At 45.2% G+C, this 25814-nt stretch overlaps 1 protein-coding gene across 7 annotated transcripts in view; it reads left to right on the top strand.

Moving 5' to 3' along the window:
• Positions 1–25814, top strand: part of MVB12B (multivesicular body subunit 12B) — a 245602-nt gene that overhangs the window by 115055 nt on the left and 104733 nt on the right. For all 7 annotated transcript variants that reach the window (XM_068248176.1, XM_068248171.1, XM_068248175.1 and 4 more), the window contains one exon: positions 1087–1215. In XM_068248176.1, coding sequence (XP_068104277.1) covers positions 1087–1215 — 129 coding nt within the window. The remainder of the gene's footprint in view (positions 1–1086; positions 1216–25814) is intronic.

Raw genomic sequence — 25814 nt, 5'->3', positions numbered from 1 at the left:
TAGGCAATGCTAAGAAGACCACTGCATCTCTATCCTCAATGTTTCTCTAGTTTTGGATAGAGCGCAGTGAAGAATTATGGATTGCTTAGAAGTGGTACAAAATAGAGGCTATACACCATCAGCAAAAGAGTTGGGGTTTATTTTTGGAGCTGGCAGGATGTTTGATATGTGTGACTCTGTCACTATGGAGCCATCAGTGGGGGACATGGAAGTGGGAGGTGAAGCAAGCCCCATCACCTTGCCAAAGATTGGCTGCATAGAGCCAAAATTATCAAATAATGGCTTCCCAGGAACGGTGTTCCTGGTCCTCTTTGTTTTCCAGCAATGAATGGCTGTGGGAGCAATATGCATCACCTGGAAGCGCTTCATGGTGGTTCATTTCAGGAAAAGGGTTCCACTGATGTGTATTTTTGCTGGGTCCTGGGGTGGGGTTAAAAAAACAAACAATTAGCGGGAATTCCAGTGCAGATCTGTGGAGTCGGAGTCTGATTAGGAGCAATTTTTGGATACCTGGAGTCAGATGATGGTTTCATAAACTGAGGAGTCAGAGTTGGAGTGGGGTGATTTTTGTACCCACTCCAAAGCTCTGCAAGGGCTGTGAAGGCGAGGAGTCACTCGGAGCAATTTTGGGTACCTGAAGTCGGATGTTTCATAAACTGAACAGTTGGAGTCTGATGATTTTTGTACTGACTCCACAGCCCTGGTCCAGAGGCTTCTCAAATCCTTCACCAACCCACTGTTCCAGAGTTAGGCCCCTCTAAACATATTCGGCCTGGTGGGTTTGAGGAGCACATTCACACAGGACTTCCACAAGGATGATCTGCACATAGCTAGTAGAACGAAGAGCTTGTGCATGCAGGAAAAAGGCACACGTGAGTGGCTATGCCTCATTAGGCATGTGCGGACCATACTCGTGCATGCCCATTGTAAATGTGTTTCCGCTTGGTCACACTCCTGGGCAGAAGATTAAGAGGGACCAAGAGCCGGAACGGTGAATTGGAGAAGGATTCAGGGTATAGAGCAAAAATGTTACAAAATGTTTGCAGATTTTTTTCTGAGACTGAGTACCTGTATGTCTGCTTATAGGGAGCTAAACAATATGGGCATCTGGTATAGAATGGGCAGAGTACCCCGTGCCCCAGACTCTCCGCAGCCATCAACACCTTCTTCACCAACAGCTGTGGTCACATCTGCATCAGCACCAAACCTCCCAAGGTAACTTTTTCATGGTTGTGCTATCATACAGCTATTTTCAAATGATATTTGAATGCGTACAATGTTGTTTAAGGGTTTGTTAAAGTGGAAGTCCAGTGAAAATAGTGTAATAAAAAAGTGTTTCATTTTTACAATAATTATGTATAAATGATTTAGTCAGTGTTTGCTCATTGTAAAATCTTTCCTCTCCCCAATTTACATTCTGACATTTATTACATGGTGAAATTTTTGCTGTGGGCAGGTTATGTAGCTGCTGCTAGCTGTTTTGGCTGTTGGAAACAGCTGTAAACAGCTATTTCCTGTCTGTGAACCTTGTTACATTGGCTATCATTCATAAAGCATTTCCGCATGCGGAAATGCTTAAAACAGCTGACTTTACCGAACACTCGGAAAGTATTGAATTCATAAAGCCTCTTTCCGCATGAAAAACTGACACTACCGAGCAGAGTGATAAATCACCGCCTTGTGCGGTGATTATCGGAACAAATGTAACAAAATGTAAATTCATAAAGAATACCGCAAGCGGTATGAGGTCGGGAAGTACCGCTCCCTCTGATGTGGCGATATCAATGTAAAGTGAATGGAGACACAGACCTCCCAGGCAGCTGCAGTAGAGCGGAACACGGAGAAATGTATCAACTCTGCTGCTTCCTGTGCTTCCGCAAGCCTACCGCCTGCCTACCGCCAGCCTAGTTCAGGGAATCTCCGCACTGCTATCGCAACTGGATACATTTTTATGAATGCCCACCCAGAAGTCTAAAATACCGGCAGCGGTGTTTTCTCGCATTGATTCTCCTTACCGACAGCTCCTTTATGAATGATAGCCATTGTGGCAAACTGTCAAAAGTACAGCGGTCCTCAGAGTTTCTTGTGGGAGGGGTTTCACCACAATATCAGTCATACAGCGCCCCCTGATGGTCTGTTTGTGAAAAGCAATAGATTTCTCATGTAAAAGGGGGTATCAGCTACTGATTGGGATAAAGTTAAATTCTTGGTTGGAGTTTCTCTTTAACATTAGGGGAAGTGGGTGTCGGTGCATCGTGCTGCCACCTGTTGTGTGCCATCTTCTGCCATACTGACCACCCCATTCAGTGTGATGATTTGAGGACACAAATGCGTATAGCATAAAACTAGTGGTAATGTCAAATATGTCTCTTAAACTATGGTCCTGATCGCCTTCCTCTGGATCAACAAGGATATGTGAGGGAGCAGGCTGGTGTTGTACTTTATACTGGTTGAACTCGATGGACGTATGTCTTTTTTCAACCAAAATAACTATGTAACTATGTAAAAGGTTTGAAGATGTGCAGACTCTGTTATCCACCTAAACTTGGCCTTGTGGTGGCAGAATTTTGTAACTTTCACCTGTGTCATGTCAGATCATAGAATGGTGAGTGGAATGTTGGTTGCGCAGCTGCAGCAGTGCACCTGAACTAGCACTGTACCAGGCTTTAGACAAGACAAGTTAAATAACATTTATATTGCGCTTTTCTCCTTGCGGACTCAAAGCGCCAGAGCAGAGCAGCAGCCACTAGGGCGCGCTCTATTGGCAGTAGCAGTGTAAGGGAGACTTGCCAAAGGTCTCCTACTGAATTAGTGCTGGCTTACTGAACAGGCAGAGCCGAGATTCGAACCCTGGTCTCCTGTGTCAGAGGCAGAGCCCTTAACCATTACACCATCAGCCAACTTTAAAGTGTGTACACACATCCAATTTTGATTGGCCAATAATTAGCAAATTTTTGTATGAGGACCACCAAAATTTGAATACTATGAACAGAGGAACTGCAATGAAAGTGACGTAATTAATTTTTACAATAATTATTAATGATTTTGTCAGTGTTTGCCCGTTGTAATATCTTTCCTCTCCCAGATTTAAAGAGAACCCAAGGTGGGTTTGATAACTCCTATTAGGACACAGAGGCTCATTCTGTATACAATGAGCAGCCTCTGTGTCCTTACAGCGTTCCTCCAGGTCCCCTCCAGGCTTTGCTGTTCCCCATTAAAAAAATCACCAGGCTTAGCGACACACAGATTGTCGCTTGCCTGTTATTTACCTCCGCCTGCCATTCAGCGCTGCTCCCCTGCCTTCTGTATAGCGCGGCTCCCCACTTCCGATTAGAGGAAGCTTACAGAGACTGGGAGGGAAAAGACATAGGTGGGGAGCCGCGCTATACAGGTGGCAGGGGAGCAGCACTGAATGGCAAGCAGAGGTAAATAACAGACTAGCGACAATCTGTGTGTCGCTAGCCTGGTGATTTTTTTAATGGGGGACATCAGAGCCTGGGGGGAGCTAGAGGAACGCTGTAAGGACACAGAGGCTGCTCATTGTATACAGAATGTGCCTCTGTGTCCTAATAGGATTTATCAAACCCACCTCGGGTTCTCTAAATTCTGATGGTTATCACATGGCATGGCGACATTTTTACTGCTGGCAAGGGGATGTCTGGGGGAGGAGATCCTGCTTTTTTGGCAGTTGGAAACAGCTGTTATTACCCACAATGCAACAAGGCTCCCACAGTGTGTTGTCAGTACCTAGGTGCTGACATCACACTGTGGGAAGGGTTTCACCACAATATTAGCCAAAGATGTCCCTGATGATCCGTTTGAGAAAAGGTACAGATTTCTGGTGGGAAAGGGGGATATCAGCTACTGATTGAGATGAATTTCAATCATTGGTTACAGTTCCTCTTTAAAGAAGTAATCGGCCAAAAACCACCCTCCCCCCGCCGGCTTTACTACCAGAGGCTTCTTCCAGCCCCTTGCAGCCCACACGTCCGTCGTAGCATCATTGATCGCACCCGCCAGCTTGCGGTCCCCTCCAGTGCAGAGGCCGACCTCCTCTAGTGCGCTTGTCAATCCAGTCCACGTTGTCCGCAGTGTACTGCACGCTAGTTCTGTGTTTGCGCAGTACAATACGGACAACGTGGGAGTGATTGACAGTGGCGCTAGTGCAGGCACAGTAAAGGTGACCTTGAGGTCAGCCTCTGCACCGGCGGGGACCCCAAGCCAGCAGCTGAGCGCAGAGCTGTGGCGTGGGACATGTCAGCTGCAATGGGCTGGAGGAAGCCCCAGGTAAAGTAGAGTGGGGGGGGGGCTTTTTTGCCTGATAACTATTCTTTTAAGCTTTCATAATACCTAGAAGTGATAAAATTGGCCAGTCATTGATCAATCAAACTTGGATATGTGTACTTGGCTTAATGGTAAACAGTTTTTACAGTTTTAAAGATTCCAGTCTACTTCACAGGCTCTCAATTGTTCTTCAGCAATGGAGAATCATGAAGCATGTTGTGTACTGCAAGTCTCTACACATAGTGTGAATGAGCCCTTATGCTGGGAATACACAATGAGTTTTCTTTCAGCAGATAGATAGCTCGATAGATCATTTCCGACAGGTCCGATCTGATTTCGATTATTTTTTCTGATCAATTTTCTGATCACTTCTATGCAAATCGGTCAGATGAACGATCAAAAATCAGATCGGACCTGTCGGAAATGATCGAGCCAACTATCTGCCAAAAAAATCGCATTGTGTATCCCCAGCATTAGACTTGTATTTTATGTTTCTGATTCTTTCTATAAACCCTAGGAAAGCATTGCCCAACTATTTAAGGTGAAATAAGGCAATGCTCATTTGGCTGCATGCCTCCACTTCCTCGGGTAAAATAATGACTGGTTTCTACTTGTAGTGGGTAATTATGCTGAGGAACTGGAATATAAGCTGTGCTGAGGAACTGGAATATTAGCTGCATGGCATTTTGAAAAATTGAAGTTTGTGATGTCAGCGGGTAAAGAGCCCAATCTAATTGTTTTGCCCAGCCCAGGGACCCCTGTCTGCCAAGATGAGCACTCTTCCTTGATCCAGCAGCCTTGGGTCTGATACTGTAAAGACAGATAGGCCTAGTGCACACCAGAGCGGTTCGGCTGCGGTTTGCGATCCGCTTGCGGGTGCGGATCCGCTTGGGTAATGTATTTTAATGGGCTGGTGCACACCAGAGCGGGAGGCGTTTTGCAGAAACGCATACTCCCGGGCTGCTGCAGATTTTGGATTGCGGATGCGTTTCTGCCTCAATGTTAAGTATAGGAAAAACGCAAACCGCTCTGAAAAACGGCACTTCAGAGCGGTTTGCCAGGCGTTTTTTGTTACAGTAGCTGTTCAGTAACCGCTTTACTGTAACAATATATGAAATGTACTACACCAAAAACGCTTCCCAAAACCGCAAAATGCTAGCTGAAACGCTACAGAAAAAGAAGAAAAAGCGTTTTAAAATCTGCTAGCATTTTGCGGATCTGCAAGCGGTTTTTGGTGTGCACCAGGCCAAAGACAGAGTCTGAGCACACTTTCACGTTGAGCTGATTTCAGGAACATGTATCAGTGTGTGATATGCAAGGACATCAGACAGTGCATAGATGGGCACACTTCTGCACTGCGCATTCTGACAATGTACTGTTCTTGCATTTCTTTGTGCAAAGCCATCACCCTATGTGGATTGGACACTTATCCCTTCCAGCACCACGCTGTGCTGAGTAATAACACTGATGATCGTGCGAGGGGGTGGAGTTGGCACTGCCCCCTCCCTGTGGTTCCTCTTATCTCAGGTACACCTTAAAATGCATTAATTACCAATATTGTTTGTGAGGAGCCATTGGGTCGTAGACTGCTCATGGAGTAGTCCTTTAATCCCCCCTGCTTTTAAGCAGGGGTGTCAAACTCAATCACGTAAGAGGCCAAAATCTGAAACATGGTCTTAGTTGTAAGCCACATCGATTATTAAGATTTAATGGGGGGGGGGGGGATTTCTCCAGTGGATACCTGAATGTGTCCCCTGCACTAGCTGGTTGCCATCTGAAAGTTACCTGTGTAATGTGGAATACCCAGGCCAGTGGATGGGGTTGGAGTAGATGGGCTGGCAGCTCCAACAGCTAACAGCTGTCTTGCTTAAAAAGGGTGCTTGCTTGTAGCTTTCGGTGGCATGGGTTGGCACAGCAAATACACCATGCTTTTAAATATACACTGTGAATGTGCACAAACAGTAAACTTATATGACAAGTCATAATGGGAGATGGGGAAGGGTGCATGTATTTAGAGATAAAACAAATAAAAATGTAAGGATGGGCACTGCCACTTAAAGAGACACTGAAGCGAAAAAAAAAAATATGATATAATGAGTTGGTTGTGTACTATGAATAATTACTAGAAGATTAGCAGCAAAGAAACTATTCTCAGATTTTTATTTTCAGGTATATAGTGTTTTCTCTAGCATTGCATCATTCTCTAATATGTGCAGATTACACAACACTCAGCATTCAAAATGATTCTTTCAGAGCAGTCTATGAACTAATGACCTCTCCTCTGGCAGAGAAAAAGTAAATAGTTCAATAACAGTTGAGATAATAAAAGTCAGAAAACAGCCCTCTCCACCACTTTGAATAACAACTGGAGTTTCTTAACTCTTCCTGTACTGGAAACAATTACACTGATGTATCTGATCTTAATGTTTTATTTCTTATCTGTACTACACATACAAATCATAATATCATAATTTTTTACCGCTGCAGTGTCTCTTTAAAGGGAAGGTCCAGGATGTCTACTTACCTAGGTCTTCCTCCAGGACCTGGCAGCCGTTCTGTGCCCTCCCCGTGGCTCTGCTCCCCGCCAGTGGCCCGGGGTCCCCTCCGGTACAATAAGCCTATTGCACTTCAGCATGCGGCTCACTGAGTTGCACTAACGTCATCCGGACTGTACTGCGCAGCCGCAGAACTTACGTGCCTGTGCAGTACAGTCCGGATGACATCAGTGCGACTCCATGAGCCGCACGCTGGAGCGTAAGTAGGCCTCTTGTACTGGAGGGGACCCCGAGCCACCAGGGGGGAGCGGAGCCACGGCGAGGGCACAGGCTGGCTGCAAGGGGCTGGAGGAAGATTGAGGTAAGTAGATGTTTTGTTTTTTAACCACCGCGGACATTCCCTTTAAATATATTGTCACTCTACTAGAAAATTAGTGAAAAAAGATAAAATGGTACACACGTGCATAAGCCAGAAAAGTACATGTGCTTGCTTACATAGATCTGTAACTGCCTGCCGTCTTCATGGAAATGTTGAAGACCGCCAGTACAAACGCAAGCATACAGCAAGTATTGATTTCCTCATTTTTTTACTGCTTACAAACATGCAGATTTGAAACACGTGAGGGCCACATTACAACACGGAGAAATGTATCAACTCTGCTGCTTCCTGTGCTTCCGCAAGCCTACCGCCTGCCTACCGCCAGCCTAGTTCAGGGAATCTCCGCACTGCTATCGCAACTGGATACATTTTTATGAATGCCCACCCAGAAGTCTAAAATACCGGCAGCGGTGTTTTCTCGCATTGATTCTCCTTACCGACAGCTCCTTTATGAATGATAGCCATTGTGGCAAACTGTCAAAAGTACAGCGGTCCTCAGAGTTTCTTGTGGGAGGGGTTTCACCACAATATCAGTCATACAGCGCCCCCTGATGGTCTGTTTGTGAAAAGCAATAGATTTCTCATGTAAAAGGGGGTATCAGCTACTGATTGGGATAAAGTTAAATTCTTGGTTGGAGTTTCTCTTTAACATTAGGGGAAGTGGGTGTCGGTGCATCGTGCTGCCACCTGTTGTGTGCCATCTTCTGCCATACTGACCACCCCATTCAGTGTGATGATTTGAGGACACAAATGCGTATAGCATAAAACTAGTGGTAATGTCAAATATGTCTCTTAAACTATGGTCCTGATCGCCTTCCTCTGGATCAACAAGGATATGTGAGGGAGCAGGCTGGTGTTGTACTTTATACTGGTTGAACTCGATGGACGTATGTCTTTTTTCAACCAAAATAACTATGTAACTATGTAAAAGGTTTGAAGATGTGCAGACTCTGTTATCCACCTAAACTTGGCCTTGTGGTGGCAGAATTTTGTAACTTTCACCTGTGTCATGTCAGATCATAGAATGGTGAGTGGAATGTTGGTTGCGCAGCTGCAGCAGTGCACCTGAACTAGCACTGTACCAGGCTTTAGACAAGACAAGTTAAATAACATTTATATTGCGCTTTTCTCCTTGCGGACTCAAAGCGCCAGAGCAGAGCAGCAGCCACTAGGGCGCGCTCTATTGGCAGTAGCAGTGTAAGGGAGACTTGCCAAAGGTCTCCTACTGAATTAGTGCTGGCTTACTGAACAGGCAGAGCCGAGATTCGAACCCTGGGCTCCTGTGTCAGAGGCAGAGCCCTTAACCATTACACCATCAGCCAACTTTAAAGTGTGTACACACATCCAATTTTGATTGGCCAATAATTAGCAAATTTTTGTATGAGGACCACCAAAATTTGAATACTATGAACAGAGGAACTGCAATGAAAGTGACGTAATTAATTTTTACAATAATTATTAATGATTTTGTCAGTGTTTGCCCGTTGTAATATCTTTCCTCTCCCAGATTTAAAGAGAACCCTAGGTGGGTTTGATAACTCCTATTAGGACACAGAGGCTCATTCTGTATACAATGAGCAGCCTCTGTGTCCTTACAGCGTTCCTCCAGGTCCCCTCCAGGCTTTGCTGTTCCCCATTAAAAAAATCACCAGGCTTAGCGACACACAGATTGTCGCTTGCCTGTTATTTACCTCCGCCTGCCATTCAGCGCTGCTCCCCTGCCTTCTGTATAGCGCGGCTCCCCACTTCCGATTAGAGGAAGCTTACAGAGACTGGGAGGGAAAAGACATAGGTGGGGAGCCGCGCTATACAGGTGGCAGGGGAGCAGCACTGAATGGCAAGCAGAGGTAAATAACAGACTAGCGACAATCTGTGTGTCGCTAGCCTGGTGATTTTTTTATTGGGGGACATCAGAGCCTGGGGGGAGCTAGAGGAACGCTGTAAGGACACAGAGGCTGCTCATTGTATACAGAATGTGCCTCTGTGTCCTAATAGGATTTATCAAACCCACCTCGGGTTCTCTAAATTCTGATGGTTATCACATGGCATGGCGACATTTTTACTGCTGGCAAGGGTATGTCTGGGGGAGGAGATCCTGCTTTTTTGGCAGTTGGAAACAGCTGTTATTACCCACAATGCAACAAGGCTCCCACAGTGTGTTGTCAGTACCTAGGTGCTGAAATCACACTGTGGGAAGGGTTTCACCACAATATTAGCCAAAGATGTCCCTGATGATCCGTTTGAGAAAAGGTACAGATTTCTGGTGGGAAAGGGGGATATCAGCTACTGATTGAGATGAATTTCAATCATTGGTTACAGTTCCTCTTTAAAGAAGTAATCGGGCAAAAACCACCCTCCCCCCGCCGGCTTTACTACCAGAGGCTTCTTCCAGCCCCTTGCAGCCCACACGTCCGTCGTAGCATCATTGATCGCACCCGCCAGCTTGCGGTCCCCTCCAGTGCAGAGGCCGACCTCCTCTAGTGCGCTTGTCAATCCAGTCCGCGTTGTCCGCAGTGTACTGCACGCTAGTTCTGTGTTTGCGCAGTACAATACGGACAACGTGGGAGTGATTGACAGTGGCGCTAGTGCAGGCACAGTAAAGGTGACCTTGAGGTCAGCCTCTGCACCGGCGGGGACCCCAAGCCAGCAGCTGAGCGCAGAGCTGTGGCGTGGGACATGTCAGCTGCAATGGGCTGAAGGAAGCCCCAGGTAAAGTAGAGTGGGGGGGGGCTTTTTTGCCTGATAACTATTCTTTTAAGCTTTCATAATACCTAGAAGTGATAAAATTGGCCAGTCATTGATCAATCAAACTTGGATATGTGTACTTGGCTTAATGGTAAACAGTTTTTACAGTTTTAAAGATTCCAGTCTACTTCACAGGCTCTCAATTGTTCTTCAGCAATGGAGAATCATGAAGCATGTTGTGTACTGCAAGTCTCTACACATAGTGTGAATGAGCCCTTATGCTGGGAATACACAATGAGTTTTCTTTCAGCAGATAGATAGCTCGATAGATCATTTCCGACAGGTCCGATCTGATTTCGATTATTTTTTCTGATCAATTTTCTGATCACTTCTATGCAAATCGGTCAGATGAACGATCAAAAATCAGATCGGACCTGTCGGAAATGATCGAGCCAACTATCTGCCAAAAAAATCGCATTGTGTATCCCCAGCATTAGACTTGTATTTTATGTTTCTGATTCTTTCTATAAACCCTAGGAAAGCATTGCCCAACTATTTAAGGTGAAATAAGGCAATGCTCATTTGGCTGCATGCCTCCACTTCCTCGGGTAAAATAATGACTGGTTTCTACTTGTAGTGGGTAATTATGCTGAGGAACTGGAATATAAGCTGTGCTGAGGAACTGGAATATTAGCTGCATGGCATTTTGAAAAATTGAAGTTTGTGATGTCAGCGGGTAAAGAGCCCAATCTAATTGTTTTGCCCAGCCCAGGGACCCCTGTCTGCCAAGATGAGCACTCTTCCTTGATCCAGCAGCCTTGGGTCTGATACTGTAAAGACAGATAGGCCTAGTGCACACCAGAGCGGTTCGGCTGCGGTTTGCGATCCGCTTGCGGGTGCGGATCCGCTTGGGTAATGTATTTTAATGGGCTGGTGCACACCAGAGCGGGAGGCGTTTTGCAGAAACGCATACTCCCGGGCTGCTGCAGATTTTGGATTGCGGATGCGTTTCTGCCTCAATGTTAAGTATAGGAAAAACGCAAACCGCTCTGAAAAACGGCACTTCAGAGCGGTTTGCCAGGCGTTTTTTGTTACAGTAGCTGTTCAGTAACCGCTTTACTGTAACAATATATGAAATGTACTACACCAAAAACGCTTCCCAAAACCGCAAAATGCTAGCTGAAACGCTACAGAAAAAGAAGAAAAAGCGTTTTAAAATCTGCTAGCATTTTGCGGATCTGCAAGCGGTTTTTGGTGTGCACCAGGCCAAAGACAGAGTCTGAGCACACTTTCACGTTGAGCTGATTTCAGGAACATGTATCAGTGTGTGATATGCAAGGACATCAGACAGTGCATAGATGGGCACACTTCTGCACTGCGCATTCTGACAATGTACTGTTCTTGCATTTCTTTGTGCAAAGCCATCACCCTATGTGGATTGGACACTTATCCCTTCCAGCACCACGCTGTGCTGAGTAATAACACTGATGTTCGTGCGAGGGGGTGGAGTTGGCACTGCCCCCTCCCTGTGGTTCCTCTTATCTCAGGTACACCTTAAAATGCATTAATTACCAATATTGTTTGTGAGGAGCCATTGGGTCGGAGACTGCTCATGGAGTAGTCCTTTAATCCCCCCTGCTTTTAAGCAGGGGTGTCAAACTCAATCACGTAAGAGGCCAAAATCTGAAACATGGTCTTAGTTGTAAGCCACAACGTTTATTAAGATTTAATGGGGGGGGGAGGGGGATTTCTGCAGTGGATACCTGAATGTGTCCCCTGCACTAGCTGGTTGCCATCTGAAAGTTACCTGTGTAATGTGGAATACCCAGGCCAGTGGATGGGGTTGGAGTAGATGGGCTGGCAGCTCCAACAGCTAACAGCTGTCTTGCTTAAAAAGGGTGCTTGCTTGTAGCTTTCGGTGGCATGGGTGGGCACAGCAAATACACCATGCTTTTAAATATACACTGTGAATGTGCACAAACAGTAAACTTATATGACAAGTCATAATGGGAGATGGGGAAGGGTGCATGTATTTAGAGATAAAACAAATAAAAATGTAAGGATGGGCACTGCCACTTAGAGACACTGAAGCGAAAAAAAAATATATGATATAATGAATTGGTTGTGTACTATGAATAATTACTAGAAGATTAGCAGCAAAGAAACTATTCTCAGATTTTTATTTTCAGGTATATAGAGTTTTTTCTAGCATTGCATCATTCTCTAATATGTGCAGATTACACAACACTCAGCATTCAAAATGATTCTTTCAGAGCAGTCTGTGAACTAATGACCTCTCCTCTGGCAGAGAAAAAGTAAATGGTTCAATAACAGTTGAGATAATAAAAGTCAGAAAACAGCCCTCTCCACCACTTTGAATAACAACTGGAGTTTCTTAACTCTTCCTGTACTGGAAACAATTACACTGATGTATCTGATCTTAATGTTTTATTTCTTATCTGTACTACACATACAAATCATAATATCATAATTTTTTACCGCTTCAGTGTCTCTTTAAAGGGAAGGTCCAGGATGTCTACTTACCTAGGTCTTCCTCCAGGACCTGGCAGCCGTTCTGTGCCCTCCCCGTGGCTCTGCTCCCCGCCAGTGGCCCGGGGTCCCCTCCGGTACAATAAGCCTATTGCACTTCAGCATGCGGCTCACTGAGTTGCACTGACGTCATCCGGACTGTACTGCGCAGCCGCAGAACTTATTTGCCTGCGCAGTACAGTCCGGATGACATCAGTGCGACTCCATGAGCCGCACGCTGGAGCGTAAGTAGGCCTCTTGTACTGGAGGGGACCCTGAGCCACCAGGGGGGAGCGGAGCCATGGCGAGGGCACAGGCTGGCTGCAAGGGGCTGGAGGAAGATTGAGGTAAGTAGATGTTTTGTTTTTTAACCACCGCGGACATTCCCTTTAAATATATTGTCACTCTACTAGAAAATTAGTGAAAAAAGATAAAATGGTACACACGTGCATAAGCCAGAAAAGTACATGTGCTTGCTTACATATATCTGTAACGGCCTGCCGTCTTCATGGAAATGTTGAAGACCGCCAGTACAAACGCAAGCATACAGCAAGTATTGATTTCCACATTTTTTTTACTGCTTACAAACATGCAGATTTAAAACACTTGAGGGCCACATTAAATGGTGCGGAGGGACAGATTCGGCCCGCGGGCCTTGCGTTTGACACCTAAAGGGTGTTCTTTTCACCTATTGTTGTAACCAGAGGACTTTGCTGCATCGTCCCACCTCTCTGCTGCATAGAAGCACCAACCTTTCTCCAACTTTAAACGTGCATAAAAAGCCTCATTCTTCATCATTGATCAGTTATAGCAGCTCGTACAGCGGAAGTAAGACACACTATCCTCCGCAGGATTAAACTGGCATCTCTCCCCCTCTCAAATAACACGATTCGCCCGGAACTTATTGTCTCTCTGCAGTTTATGACTTTACTGGGAAATTGAATCAGTTTTGTTTTACTTGGCGAATAAAACAAGCGTCAGAATAAAATGTATTGTAATCTGGTTGAGTTAAAACATAGCGTGTTCCCTGGAATAATTGAAAGTTGTATTAATGGCGTACGGTAAAACCTGTCCGTCCGTCTGCAGATGTATGACAGAAGCCCCGCGACGTCTGTAATGAGCGGCCGGCTCCGCTGACATGATGTTTATGTCTCGGCGAAAGTTATCATGATTTTATGGGCTGCATGCGAGACGGATCTCCTACGCCACTTATCATGTTTGAACAGTTATTGTGAGTGAGGAATATTTACTGGCAGGCAGTAGCGAGGGGCTGCCGAGCGGATGAATTCACCATAATAAGAGTGATCTATTGGCCGCGCCTCCCAGTCCTACAACTTCTTATTTCATATGTATTGTAATTCCCACAGCGCATATTAGCTGAACCCCTTATTGCTGCGTAAAATCAGTGCAGCCATATGGTGAGGTAAATGTTTTCTATAGGAAGCTTGATCAGCACAGCGAAGTAATTTCATCATTTTACTTTTTTACATTTTTACTGTCGCTGCAGAGCAATCAGTGGTGGTAAACCAGAGAATTGACACCTTGTTCTTCATGTCAGTACATACGTTAGACCACGGTTGTAGGAAAGCGAGCGATCTCAGATGGTTAGCGATAAGCAAACGACGTTGGCAGATATTTGAATTCAGCAACGAAAATTAGGACCCGGAAGTGCAACATTTACCACACCTAAGTACTTTGAATGGATTCTTTGTTATTGTTCAGTACGAATGTCTAACAGAGATTATCGTCCGAACTGATCCGCCAGGAAGGAAAAGTTTACATGGACGGAAATCACTGTTTTTTACTGTCATTGGGACATTTTCTATTTTTTTTTTAACAATTTTCTGCTGACCCGACATTTATCGTTTATTTCCAGCTACAGCTGTCTAGCTTGTATATGGAGCTTAACGGACCACTCCAGCGAGAAAAGTAAGAAGTTAAAATCTGACAGAACCGACAGGTTTTGGATTAGTCCATCTCCTCATGGGGGATGCTCAGGGTTTTCTTTGTTTTCAATAGCATTTTCTGAAAGGCAGTTTAACTATCTAAATAGTAACATACCAGCCAGCCTCCCAACTCACTTGAACACTATATTGCCAGTTAGACTTAGCGACTGCTGTTCAGGGAATGCTTTTGAAAACAAAGAAAACCTTGAGAATACCTCATAAAGAGATGGACTAGTTTAAAACCTGTTGGTTATGTCTGATTTTAACTGCTTACTTTTTTCGCTGGAGTGGTCCTTTTAAAGAAAGCATGGGCTAAAAACAGTAGCAGTGGGTAAATGGAATTTGATTTTACGGCCAACAATCCCACATTGAATGAATGAATTGTGTGCCATTGTAACTGTTGGCAGACAGGTGGCAGCATAGTGAAGATGCATGGTCTCATGTTTGTTCCTGCACAGTCCAGGTCATAAGTAATGCAGAATCTGTATGCTGAGTGGCCTGATACCTTGATAATGTCTGATTGCTCTGTTCGGAAGCTCCCCTCCACACTGAACAGCACACATGCGCAGTGTGAAGTTAATTTTGCTGCTGATGGTAACATCACAAATATCTCCGCGTCCACACATCCTACACTCCTCAAATTTGCAGGGAAGGGAGAGGATCCCCGTACTACCTATATGCCAAATTGCAGCCCCCGAGCCCCGCTGGTTCAGGAGATGGATTAGAGAAACCTATCTCGGGAACCAGTGGGGCTCAGGGGCTGCAATTTGGTATAGAGGTAGTTCGGGGGATCCCCTCCCTACCCGGAAAATTTGAGGAGTTTAGGATGTGTGGAAGCGGAGATATTTATTATGTTACCATCAGCAGCATTATGAAATAGGAAATGTGACCGCACAGTCTCCTACTTCGCATGTGGGGCAGCGCAAATCCACAGGCAGCGTAATCAGGCACAACAACTTTATGCTTTTGTCTGCAGTAGGTAGTGAATGCTTCTTGACTGTCACTGAAGTTTCCAGGATGTTGTGCTGCCACTCCAGAAAGTGTTGTAAAACAGTATGCATACCCCTGGGCTGGCTTGTTTTTCTCAAGTTGTCAATCTAAAGACAGATGTGTGTTTCCCACAGTGCTGCTTCACTTGTTTAATAGACGTTCATGGGTTAGATCAACTTCAGTGGTAAGCCCTTGGCGGAATACAACATGTTTATCTAAAATGTCCACTTGTATCCTGTTGTTGGCCAGGCTGTGTTCTAGTTCAGATGCATCTGGGCTGCAAAACCTTCAGACTGACTAAATGTTTAAAAAGAAAATATAATTATGCATTACTTAAAGAAGAAGTTCAGTGAGAATAATGTAATAAAAAAATGGTTTATTTTTACAATAATTATGTATAAATGATTTAGTCAGTGTTTGCCCATTTTAAAATCTTTCCTCTCCTTGATTTACCTTGTGACATTTATCACATGGTGACATTTTTACTGCTGGCAGGTGATGTCAGTGGAAGGAGATGCGGCTTGTTTTTTTGGCAGGTGGAAACAGCTGTAAACAGCTGTTATTTCCCACAATGCAACAAGGCTCCCACAGTGTGCTGACTTCACACTGTGGGAGGGGTTTCACCACAATCTCAGCCATACAGAGCCCCCTGATGATCGGTTTGTAAAAAGGAAAAGAATTCTCGTGGGAAAGGAGGTATCCGCTACTGATTGGGATGAAGTTCAGTTCTTGGTTACGGTTTCTCTCTAACCCATACATAGTTCCGTATGAGCAAGCTGTGATGCATTAAAGAGGTACTGTAGGGTCCTGCAGTAAATGATTCAGGAGATCCACTTTCACTGTAACTTTCCTGGTTTCAGCATCAAACACTTCCTGTATCTATGTATTGCTGTATATTGAATGTAGCCAATGAATGGGAGCATATTTTAAAAACACAGATGCAGCGCTGATGGTCAGCAAAGCACACTGAACATTCTGGGAGAACAGGCATATTTTGTACTAGCTTCAGAGCAGTGGCGTAGCTAAGGAGCTATGGGCCCAGATGCAAGTTTTACAATACCCCCCCAAGCACTCTATACATAACAATTGATACGACACACCAAAACTTGCCAAGGACAACCACAGTGTCAGAGGAGCAAGAAAGGGATGGGGAACAGATTGTTAGTGATCCCTACTATTCAAAGTATCTATAGAAGTGATTATTACCAGCACAGGACCAATATAGAGCTAATACTGTAGTTGAGGGAGGGCCCTTCGGGGCCCCTCTGGCCCAAGGACCCCGATGCGGTGGCTACCTCTGCACCCCCTGCTTCAGAGCTCTCATTCCACAGAGCTGCACCTGAAAGGACTAGCAGGACTAAAGATGTCACCACGTGTTAAATTTCCAAATGTAAATCGGGGTGAGGAAAGATTTTACAATGGGCAAACACTGACTAAATCATTTATAAATTAATATTGTAAAAAAAAAGCAATTTTATTCATTACGTTATTTTCACTACAGTTCCTCTTTTATGTTTTCCATTGAAGCCTTGTACACATGCTAGACCTCTAGTGTGTACAGATGCCCCCCGACCTCCAGGGTGCCTGAGCCAATCAGCCTGGCAGATCTACTCGGTCTTCTGTGGGATTGGACCAGACATGCTAGCCTGGGGATAGGTTCACAGTGATCAGTTACACAACTCACACGTTATGTGTTATAAAGAGTGTGAACTGTAATGGAGACTGGCCATAGGCTTTAGTACAAAGCCTGCATGCAGTTAGAATAATATGATCAGTTCCAGTGCATAATTCTGCAGCTCAACTGAGCACTGTGAACTATGCCGGGCACTTCTCACGCACATTGGTGAGTCTTGGGTGCCCATGACCCTGTTGCTAGTTCACCAGGGCCAATATTAAAGGGCTCCTTAAGCCTTCAAAAAACAAAACTGTTTGTCACCTGGGGCTTCTACCAGCCCCCTGCAGCTGTCCCATGCCCTCCCAGTCATTTGCGGATCCTCCAGTCCCCCGCTGTCAGCTATTTTGTTTTTGGCCGACAGGCTTACTGCACCTGTGCAGGCTTGGCCACGCGTCTCTTTCTTCACGTTCCCATCCGCAATACAGTCCTGCTCAGGCACCTGGGGGGTTTGAGTAAAACTGATTTATTGCTTTTTTTCCTGAGTTTCCTCATAGGTGATACTTTTACACCTTTTCAATAAAATGCCATTTAAACCACCAGGTAACAGTAACATACTCAGAATAATTTTTATAGTACCTTTTCATCTTCTTGATACTTTTCCAGTCGCAGTAGTGTTATTTTACAATGAAATTAAAAAATGTTCTCCTAGGAGAAAACTCAGGAAAGATGAATTTAAATAAGTTCCCAGTTGTCCTACATTGAACCCCTGTTGGTATGTATTAGCCACTGCATTCTGGGAATACTCTGCAAAGCCAACTATGGTATTTTAGAGATGCTCTAACCCCGTCATCTATAAGTTTCTCAGATCTTTATGCTTGTTGTTTTTCTTTCTTCCAATGCATCGCCGTTAAGAGATGGCTATTCAAACCCCCTGAACATGCCCATGTCACTAGGGGATCAATGTTTCTCAATCAGTCAACGGTCTTAAGGGGCCCATACACCTACCGATTTTCCCGCCGAAATACGGGCGTTTCGATTACAGTGATCAAAACGGCCGTGAAATCGCCGCGCACACCGCTGACAGAACGATGGATTTCCGTCCAAAATCCATCGTTCCCGTCGACCCATCCGTGCGGAAGATTTTTCTCGGGTCGGGAGTGCGTCGATAGCGGTGTTCAAATGCCTGACGACCGACGCAATACAGCGGCAATACATTACCTGTTCCGCCGGCGCGAGTCCCGCTGTCACCGCTGCTCCGTCTCTGCGCTGGTCTGGTCTTCTACTGTTTAAACTTCCTGCCGGGCAGGAAGAAGTGAAGCATGCCGGAGACCAGACCAGCGCGGAGACGTAGCTGCGGTGACAGCAGGACTCGCACCGGCGGAGCTGGTAATGTATGTGGGGCGGGGAGCGGCGGCAGCACCACCACCACAGATTGTGAACGGTTTCAGGTTGAAATCGATTTACAATCTGTTTGCAGTAAAGGAAGCCATACGATCCCTCTCTGATCAGATTCGATCAGAGAGGGATCTATCTTTTGGTCGAATCTGATGGCAAATCGACCAGTGTATGTGCACCTTTAGTGTTATGTCACATTGATTCAACCACTTTGTCATTGTGTAAAACAGCGAAATTAATTTTCGTGACAGCCTCACGGTACATATAAGGAACATAGTGAGAATAGCAAAGGTAGAAATAGAGGAATTATACAAGCATGCCAGGTATTTCAACAAGTTTAACAAGTTTATGGCAAATTAGAAATAAATGTTTTTTTTTTCTGTTTGTGTGTATGCAGATTGACTAAAATGTCTACCTGATGGAAGGAGCTCAAACAAGCATTATCAAACAAGTGTGGTCCTTGATAACATTTTCGGCCCCTCTAAGGCCCAGTTCACATCTGTGTTTGCCAACAAAACCGGCCGTATGGTTCTGTGGTCCGTTCCGCTGAATGGACAAAAAAATGCAGCAGGAACCAATTTCTCTGGACCGTTTCGCTCAGCGGAACAGAAATGGAAGGTTTGGCAGCTACATAGGAACAAATAGAAAACTGACAGTTTTTACCTGATCCTGATGGCGGATCCGTACGGTCGGCTCCACAAAAAACGCAGATTTGAACTGGGCCTTACACAAGATTTCAAGTGATGGTAGTTCAGTGCCAATAATGACTTCTGCTGTTTTAATAACTCACTCCAGGGCTTCTCTACCAGGCTTGGTGCTGCTGTTGTACCAGGTTGTCATGAAGTTAGTCAGACTCATTCTATAGTGCAGTGATGGCTAACCTTGGCACTCCAGCTGTGACAAAACTACAAATCCCATCATGCCTCTGCCTCTCCGATTATGCTTAGATCTGTCAGAGTATTGCAATGCCTCATTGGACTTGTAGTTCCACCACAGTTGGAGTGCCAACTTAGTTAGCCATCACCGCTATAGTGCATCTGTAGAAATTAACCAGCAGCTTCTGTGGGAGGTTAGCGCCCCTTAGTTTTCTCAAAAAGTAGAGGCATTGTTGTTTTTTGCCATTTACAGCTAAGGCCTTGTTTCCATCTATGCGCTTCTGTCTGCTTTTTATCAGCACATCAATGTAAGGCCTCGTTCACATCATGCGCGCTTCCGTGCGGATATGGAAGCGCGTATGATGTGCTGAATTGCAGGAACGACAGAAGGGCATAGACTGCCCTTCTACCGTTCACATCTACTGCACTGCGCAGCTGTACGATGCGCTGGGAAGCTCTTGCGTACTGCTGCCTGCATTTTGCCCGCACCGCAGAGCTGATCCCATCACTGTCAATGGATGGGATCAGCAGGGCAGCGGCGCAGATGGCGTGCAATCGGATGCGCTGCGTTCCGATCGCACAGACATCTGTGTTGGCTAGATGTGAACGAGCCCTTAAAGATTGATACATGTTGCTGAAAAGCGGCCAGAAGTGGACAGAAGCGCACAGATGGAAACAATCCTTGTCAGCCAAGAACAGGTCCTCTGCGATAGTGATTTCCAAAAACACAAAGCTGGACACTCTCTCCACATCCTCTGTTTTGATCATTATCAGTATGTGATCTGTCTTTTTGGTGGTCCTAAAGTCCATAATAACTTCTTTGGTCTTTTTGTATTTAATAACAGGCTGTTAATGTCACACCATGCAGTGAGCTTCCTAACTTCTTCCCTGTATGGAACTTCCTCGTCTAATATAAACCCAATTACAGTCATCTGCAAATTTAACAATTATGTTTGAGGTATGGATAGTTTGGCAGTCATGGGAGAAAAGTGCATAGAGGAGAGGACTTAGTACACAGCCCTGTGGCACACCAGTGCTCAGGGTAAGGGTGGAGGATGTGTGCTTTCCTAACCTGACAGCTTGAGGGTAATATGTAAGAAAGTCCAATAACCAGTTACATATGGAGGGAGAATGATCTCGTGCATAAAGTTTATTGATCAGCTAGCTAGGCACCATGGTTCAAAATGCTGAGCTGTAGTCAACGAGCATCCTAACATGGGTGTTGGGCTTTTCTAGGCGTGAGAGGGCAGCATGTAGAGCTACACAGATGGATTCCTCAGTCGATCGATTTGTTTGGTAGACAAACTGTTGCTGATCTAGATTTGCTGGGATGGAGCCTTTGAGGTGTGTGGCTACCAGTCGTTCAAAGCACTTGGCGATGACAGGAGTGACAGTAAATGGTCGGTAGTCAGGTTATCCTAGGATTTTTTGGAACTGGCATAATGGTTGTGGATTTCAGGCATGGAGAGACTACACCCAAGGAGAGAGGTTGAATATTTGTGTAAACACTTCTGGGTACTTATCCGTTAGCCGGGCGCATCCGGCAGGTGGCGCTAATTACTATTCCCCCTCCAGGCCGACATGGATAGTAGGGAAAGATGTAACTCTGGTGGAGTTTTGTCGCCACCTAGAGGATGCGCCCGGCTAACGGATAAGTACCCACTTCTGCTAGTTGGCCAACACAGGCCTGGAGCACACGTCCTTGCACACCATCAGGACCTGCAGCTTTCCTGGTATTGATATCCATGAGTGTCTGCCTCACCTAATGAACCTCGATTCAATTCGATTTGCCATTGTTTTGCAATGGCAAATCGAATCGAGTTGAATCCCGAACGGACATGTCGGATTTAGTCGGATCGTAAATAGAATCGTATTCGAATCGCACAAAGAATCGTATCGTGAAGATTGGGCTTAAAGGCTGTGAGTCTGCAGTGAGCTCACCACAGATTCACAGCCCTTCACATACATGAGGTTACATGAACAGAATATTTTGCTTTCCTGTGAAATAAATGGGGCATCAGCACTTAGAAGATACAAGAGCTTTTCTTGGTTTGTGACAGGATCTCACCTTTTCTGTAAATTGTTTTCTCTGCATATTCTAATGCTGAGAAGTCGCACAGATGTGAGGTGTCAATTGGGTTTAGGCTGATTTCCAGGAAATTCAGAAAGACACATCATGTAACTAAACACATTATGCTGCTATATGTATAAAGCACCTCCGTTTCTTCCCCAAAAGTAGGCTGACTTGCAATGAAAAATGGTGCGTAAAGTAGCTCTGAACCGGTGACCATGGCTAGATTAACTTTCCTTGAGTGTAGTGGTGCTGCTTGTTATCCTTGGGGGTCCCCCCTGTTCCATGTCCAGGGTCCTCTACATATTCAACGGGATCCTGAAGTTGAATATCTATCAACAAACCTCCTCCTTGCTGTGGCGTGTAATTCAGAACTGCGCAAATGCAGGCCAGAGCCATGTATGCACAGTGAAAGCTGATATTACAGATATACGAATAGCGGCAATTCTCAAACTCAAATTTCCTTGCCGCTTTTTTAAGTAGCTGCGTGTTGAAGGTGCACTGTCTGCTAGAGACGTTGGGGAAAGGAGGGGCAGAAGAAAGGCATTTGCATACAATATGCTTTCTTTAGTTTTTATGTTTCTAGTGTTTGCACAGAGTTGGGCCTCTACAGGCAGGTGTGTGAGGGCCAGTTCTCTCATGAAGGTGAAACACTTGCGTCAAGCATAGAGATTACAGGGGCAGCATGTTTGTACTGTGTGTTTACGCTTATAGCATACAGTCAGAGAAGGAGGAGAAGCGAGAGGAGAGCGAGTGAGGAAAAGAGGTTATCATTGGGATCATTTTTCTATTTGAATATTACCATTTTGATAAAAATATGAATATATATATACAATTGAATCCTTTATACCGCTAAAACATACTCTTTGTTGTGCTGTGTGAGGAGTCTAACAGTGAGTGAGAAGGGGGGGGTGAGGCAGGAGAGCAGCAGTGTTTCATTTGACTTGCAAAGCAGAAGGGAGGAGGTGGCACTGCTGCCCTGAATGAGGAGGAATGGAGGACGGCCGACAGGCTGAGGGTGAGCAGTTTGTTCGTCGCAGACTGCCAGTGTGCTATTGTGTTGAGCTGCAGCATTTCATGTCTCAAGTTGTTGTGTATGCTCCCTTGCTGACTGAGAACTTTAAATGAAGCAGAGTAATGTCGATGCTGTGCGATCATTCCTAATTGGGATGGAAAGGGGTGGGGGAGGGGCATCCTCACAAGTTTGCTTCAGGCAACAAAAGTCTAGGACCGGCCCTGGGTGTGTTTGAGCTTGCAGGAGAGCATCCAGAAGTGAGGAGTGTGTTGTGGGTGCACTTTCTCTTTATACCACTGACTGCAGACTATCATCCTGTAGCAGCTGCATCCAGCCACATCCGCTGCTTGCAATACGCTGCTAACTGGTTAAAACACTTAATTGTCTCAATCTTCTTTCTCTGTACCTAATATGATGGAGTTTGTTCTAATTACAAACACAGAGTGGTTGTTTATGTCAGTGCGGTTGCCTGAAATGATGATTAATTGTAAAGACTGTAATGTGAATGGAGACGTGTCCCAGATTATTTCCTGGGGGGAACTAGGCTTTATAGTGGTATTTGATTTGCCATATGCTCCTTCTCCGTGTGCAAGAAGCGCTGTAAGATCTGAATCTGTTTGCTTCTTTTACTGCTTTCAATTCATTTTCTCACTTACAGAGTCGAGGAATCCAGACACATTCTTCTAAAGTCTCATACACACTTTAGACTACTGTCACCTGGCAGGGATCAGTACATGATCACTCAGAAGACAGTCCATGGCCAAGCCTGTACAGACACATTGATAGACTGCAGGCTAGCAACACATTCTATCACTATGGAGGGAGGGGGAGGGACAATGTGCAGCACGAGGGGGCGGAGTGAGGGAGAGAACAAGTGTCGGTTGAGCTGATCTGCCATACTGCGTCTCTTGCCAAAGTATCGAAGCCACCGAACACACCCTAAATATTTGCTCTAGGCAGTTTTTAGCGTCCATCTCAGCCAAGTTTAATCTAATGTGTGTAAACACTTCAAAGGACATCTAAAGTGAGAGGGATATGAAGGCTGCCATATTTATTTCCTTATAAACAATGCACATTGCCTGGCTATCCTGCTTATCATCTGCCTCTAATACTTTTATTCATAGACCCTAAACAACCATGCCCGTCCAATGTTTGACTTAAGTTTGCTGCATTTGCCACATTTTTGTTTCAGATATGTGATTCAGACACTACTGCTGCCTGAAAGATCGTTCAACCGTATGCCAGGAAACTGGTATTGTTTAACTAGTTCCTCTCCCCTGGGCCGAGTATCTACATCCCTTAAAATCTCACTTGAGTTCCCGGGGGCGTAGTACCTCGTCCCTGTCTGTATGCACCCCCCTAACTTGGACAAATGGCCAAATAAAATGTGTGGGTTTTAATTACAGTAGCAAGTTATATTTTCAAACTTTATTAGCTGAAAACTTATAAAAAATTGAAAAATGTGTGTTTTTTCTTCTTATTACTCACTTTAAAATGCATATAAAATGAAAAAAATTCTTAGCAAAAAGTACCACCTAAAGCAGTGGTCCTCAAACTAAGGCTCGCGGCCCAAATGCGAACCCCTGAGGCTTTTTTTTACCGGCCCTCCACACACAAAATGTATTACTTATAGATGCAGCAGCAGTGCCGGCACGATGTTTCCATATGGAAGCCAGCAAGAAGTAATTCGCTGGCTTCCAATCCAATTCCACATTAGGTGACACTGCTCTCCAATTGTACGGCAGGTTGTCACCTTGGTATGCTTCACTGTCTGGTGCACAAGACCATTGTGGTAGTGGTGGTGGGGTGGTTAGAGGTAATATAAAAGCAGTGTGTGCGCGCATGTGTGTGTGTGTAGGGGTAGATCATTTGCAGTCCTTGCAATCACTGGGGAAAAGGGGTTGTTTTGGGGGGACTTTTGAAAATACAATATATATTTTGAACACTGATTGCTTTGCGTGTGGGGGATGGTGTTTCAGGCACTGTTTACACTACCTAGGTTCAATGTAATGTTTTTCTACATTATTTTATGTACACTCAGGCCCCCCAACAGTCTAAAGTATGTTGACCCGGCCTTTGACTAAAAAAATTTGGGGACCCCTGACCTAAAGAAAGTCTAATTTGTGTAAAAAACAAACAACCAATGTATAGATCATTTCAGTGTGATAAGAAGTTATTGTTTAAATAAATGGACGCAACGCTGATATGTGAAAATTGCTCTGGTGTTTAACCACTTCAGGACCTCAGGCTTACACCCCCTCCCCCCCCCCCCCCCCCCCCCCAGTGACCAAGCATTTTTTAGAATACAGGGCTGTGCAGCTTGGTCAGCGTGCTGCACAGCCCTACAACTCAGAGCACAAATCATTTTTGCCTCCTTTTAGTGTCCTTAATAGGACACTCTGCCGGAGGTCTCTGATCGCTGCTGCAATCTTTTTTTTCTTTTTTGAAAGAAGGGAAGCTTTTTCCTCCCTCCTTTCCCTTCCTCCCCCCCTCCCTCCTGAGCCGTCCTAAATCGCCATAGGATGGCGATCAGCACTGCTTCCCGCCTCTCATAGGCATCAGCCTATGAAAGGGCCACACAGATCGAGCCTCTCTGAGGGACAGCCCAGTGTCCCTTGTATAGCGCTGCAGGAGATAGCAGCGCTGTACAAATGCGAACAAAGGAGAAATGTTTCGCCTATTGGCTCTAAATAGTTTGCTAGCCACGATCGCGGCTAGCAGAAACCAGCAGGGAACGATCGCGCATGCGCATGTTCCCTGCCAAACCGCAACTCCAGGACTTGACGCCAATCGGCGTTAGGCAGTCCTGGGGCTGCTGCCGTGGTCACGCCCATCGGCGTGACACGGTCGTTAATTAGTTAAGGGGGAAAACCCTTGGGCTGCTTTCACAGTGAGCGTCAGCGGTGCGGCCAGGCCCTATTACACGGTAATCCCCTTCTGGCTGAAAGCCAAACAGGAAGTGATGTTAGCCTGCGCTCACTTTTTGCTTTGGAAATACAGATGTGCACGGAAGCGTATGTAAAAATATGCTTCCATGCATGGGCGCCGCAATGCCACCATGTAAGTTTTTATTTTAAAACCCTGCATTGCCATAGACTTGCATGACTTCCGGTCCGCCGCATGAGCCACACGGAAACTTAAGTATGTTTTCACATAGGATAGGGGACTTCTGGCACAGTGCGCCGCAGGCAATGTGATTTAACCCATAGGCTTACATTGCCTTGTGGTGGGAATGCGGTAAAATGCTGCACCGCCCCAGTGTAAAAGGGTCCTCAGAGGTGAAGTGGTTAAAAGAAGAGAAATATGGCAAATTCTCAATAATTTTATTGTGGACAAATAAAAGAACAAATACAAAAAAATTGTTATTAAGTAGGCTATCAAATGGATATTACTGCCAATGTACTTTGGTCAGCCAAAAGCAGTCTGTTGTAAGAGATGTTTCATGAGTTGCCATTGTGTTTCTGTGGCAGGTATACTTGTAAAAAATGTGCCTGGAAAACTTTAATTAATGCACCCTAACAAAGAATGACTAAAG

This window comes from Hyperolius riggenbachi, chromosome 8, assembly GCF_040937935.1.
Source record: "Hyperolius riggenbachi isolate aHypRig1 chromosome 8, aHypRig1.pri, whole genome shotgun sequence".
NCBI lineage: Eukaryota > Metazoa > Chordata > Amphibia > Anura > Hyperoliidae > Hyperolius > Hyperolius riggenbachi.
The sequence above is the reverse complement of the archived record's forward strand: the minus strand, read 5'-3'. Positions and strand labels throughout refer to the sequence as shown.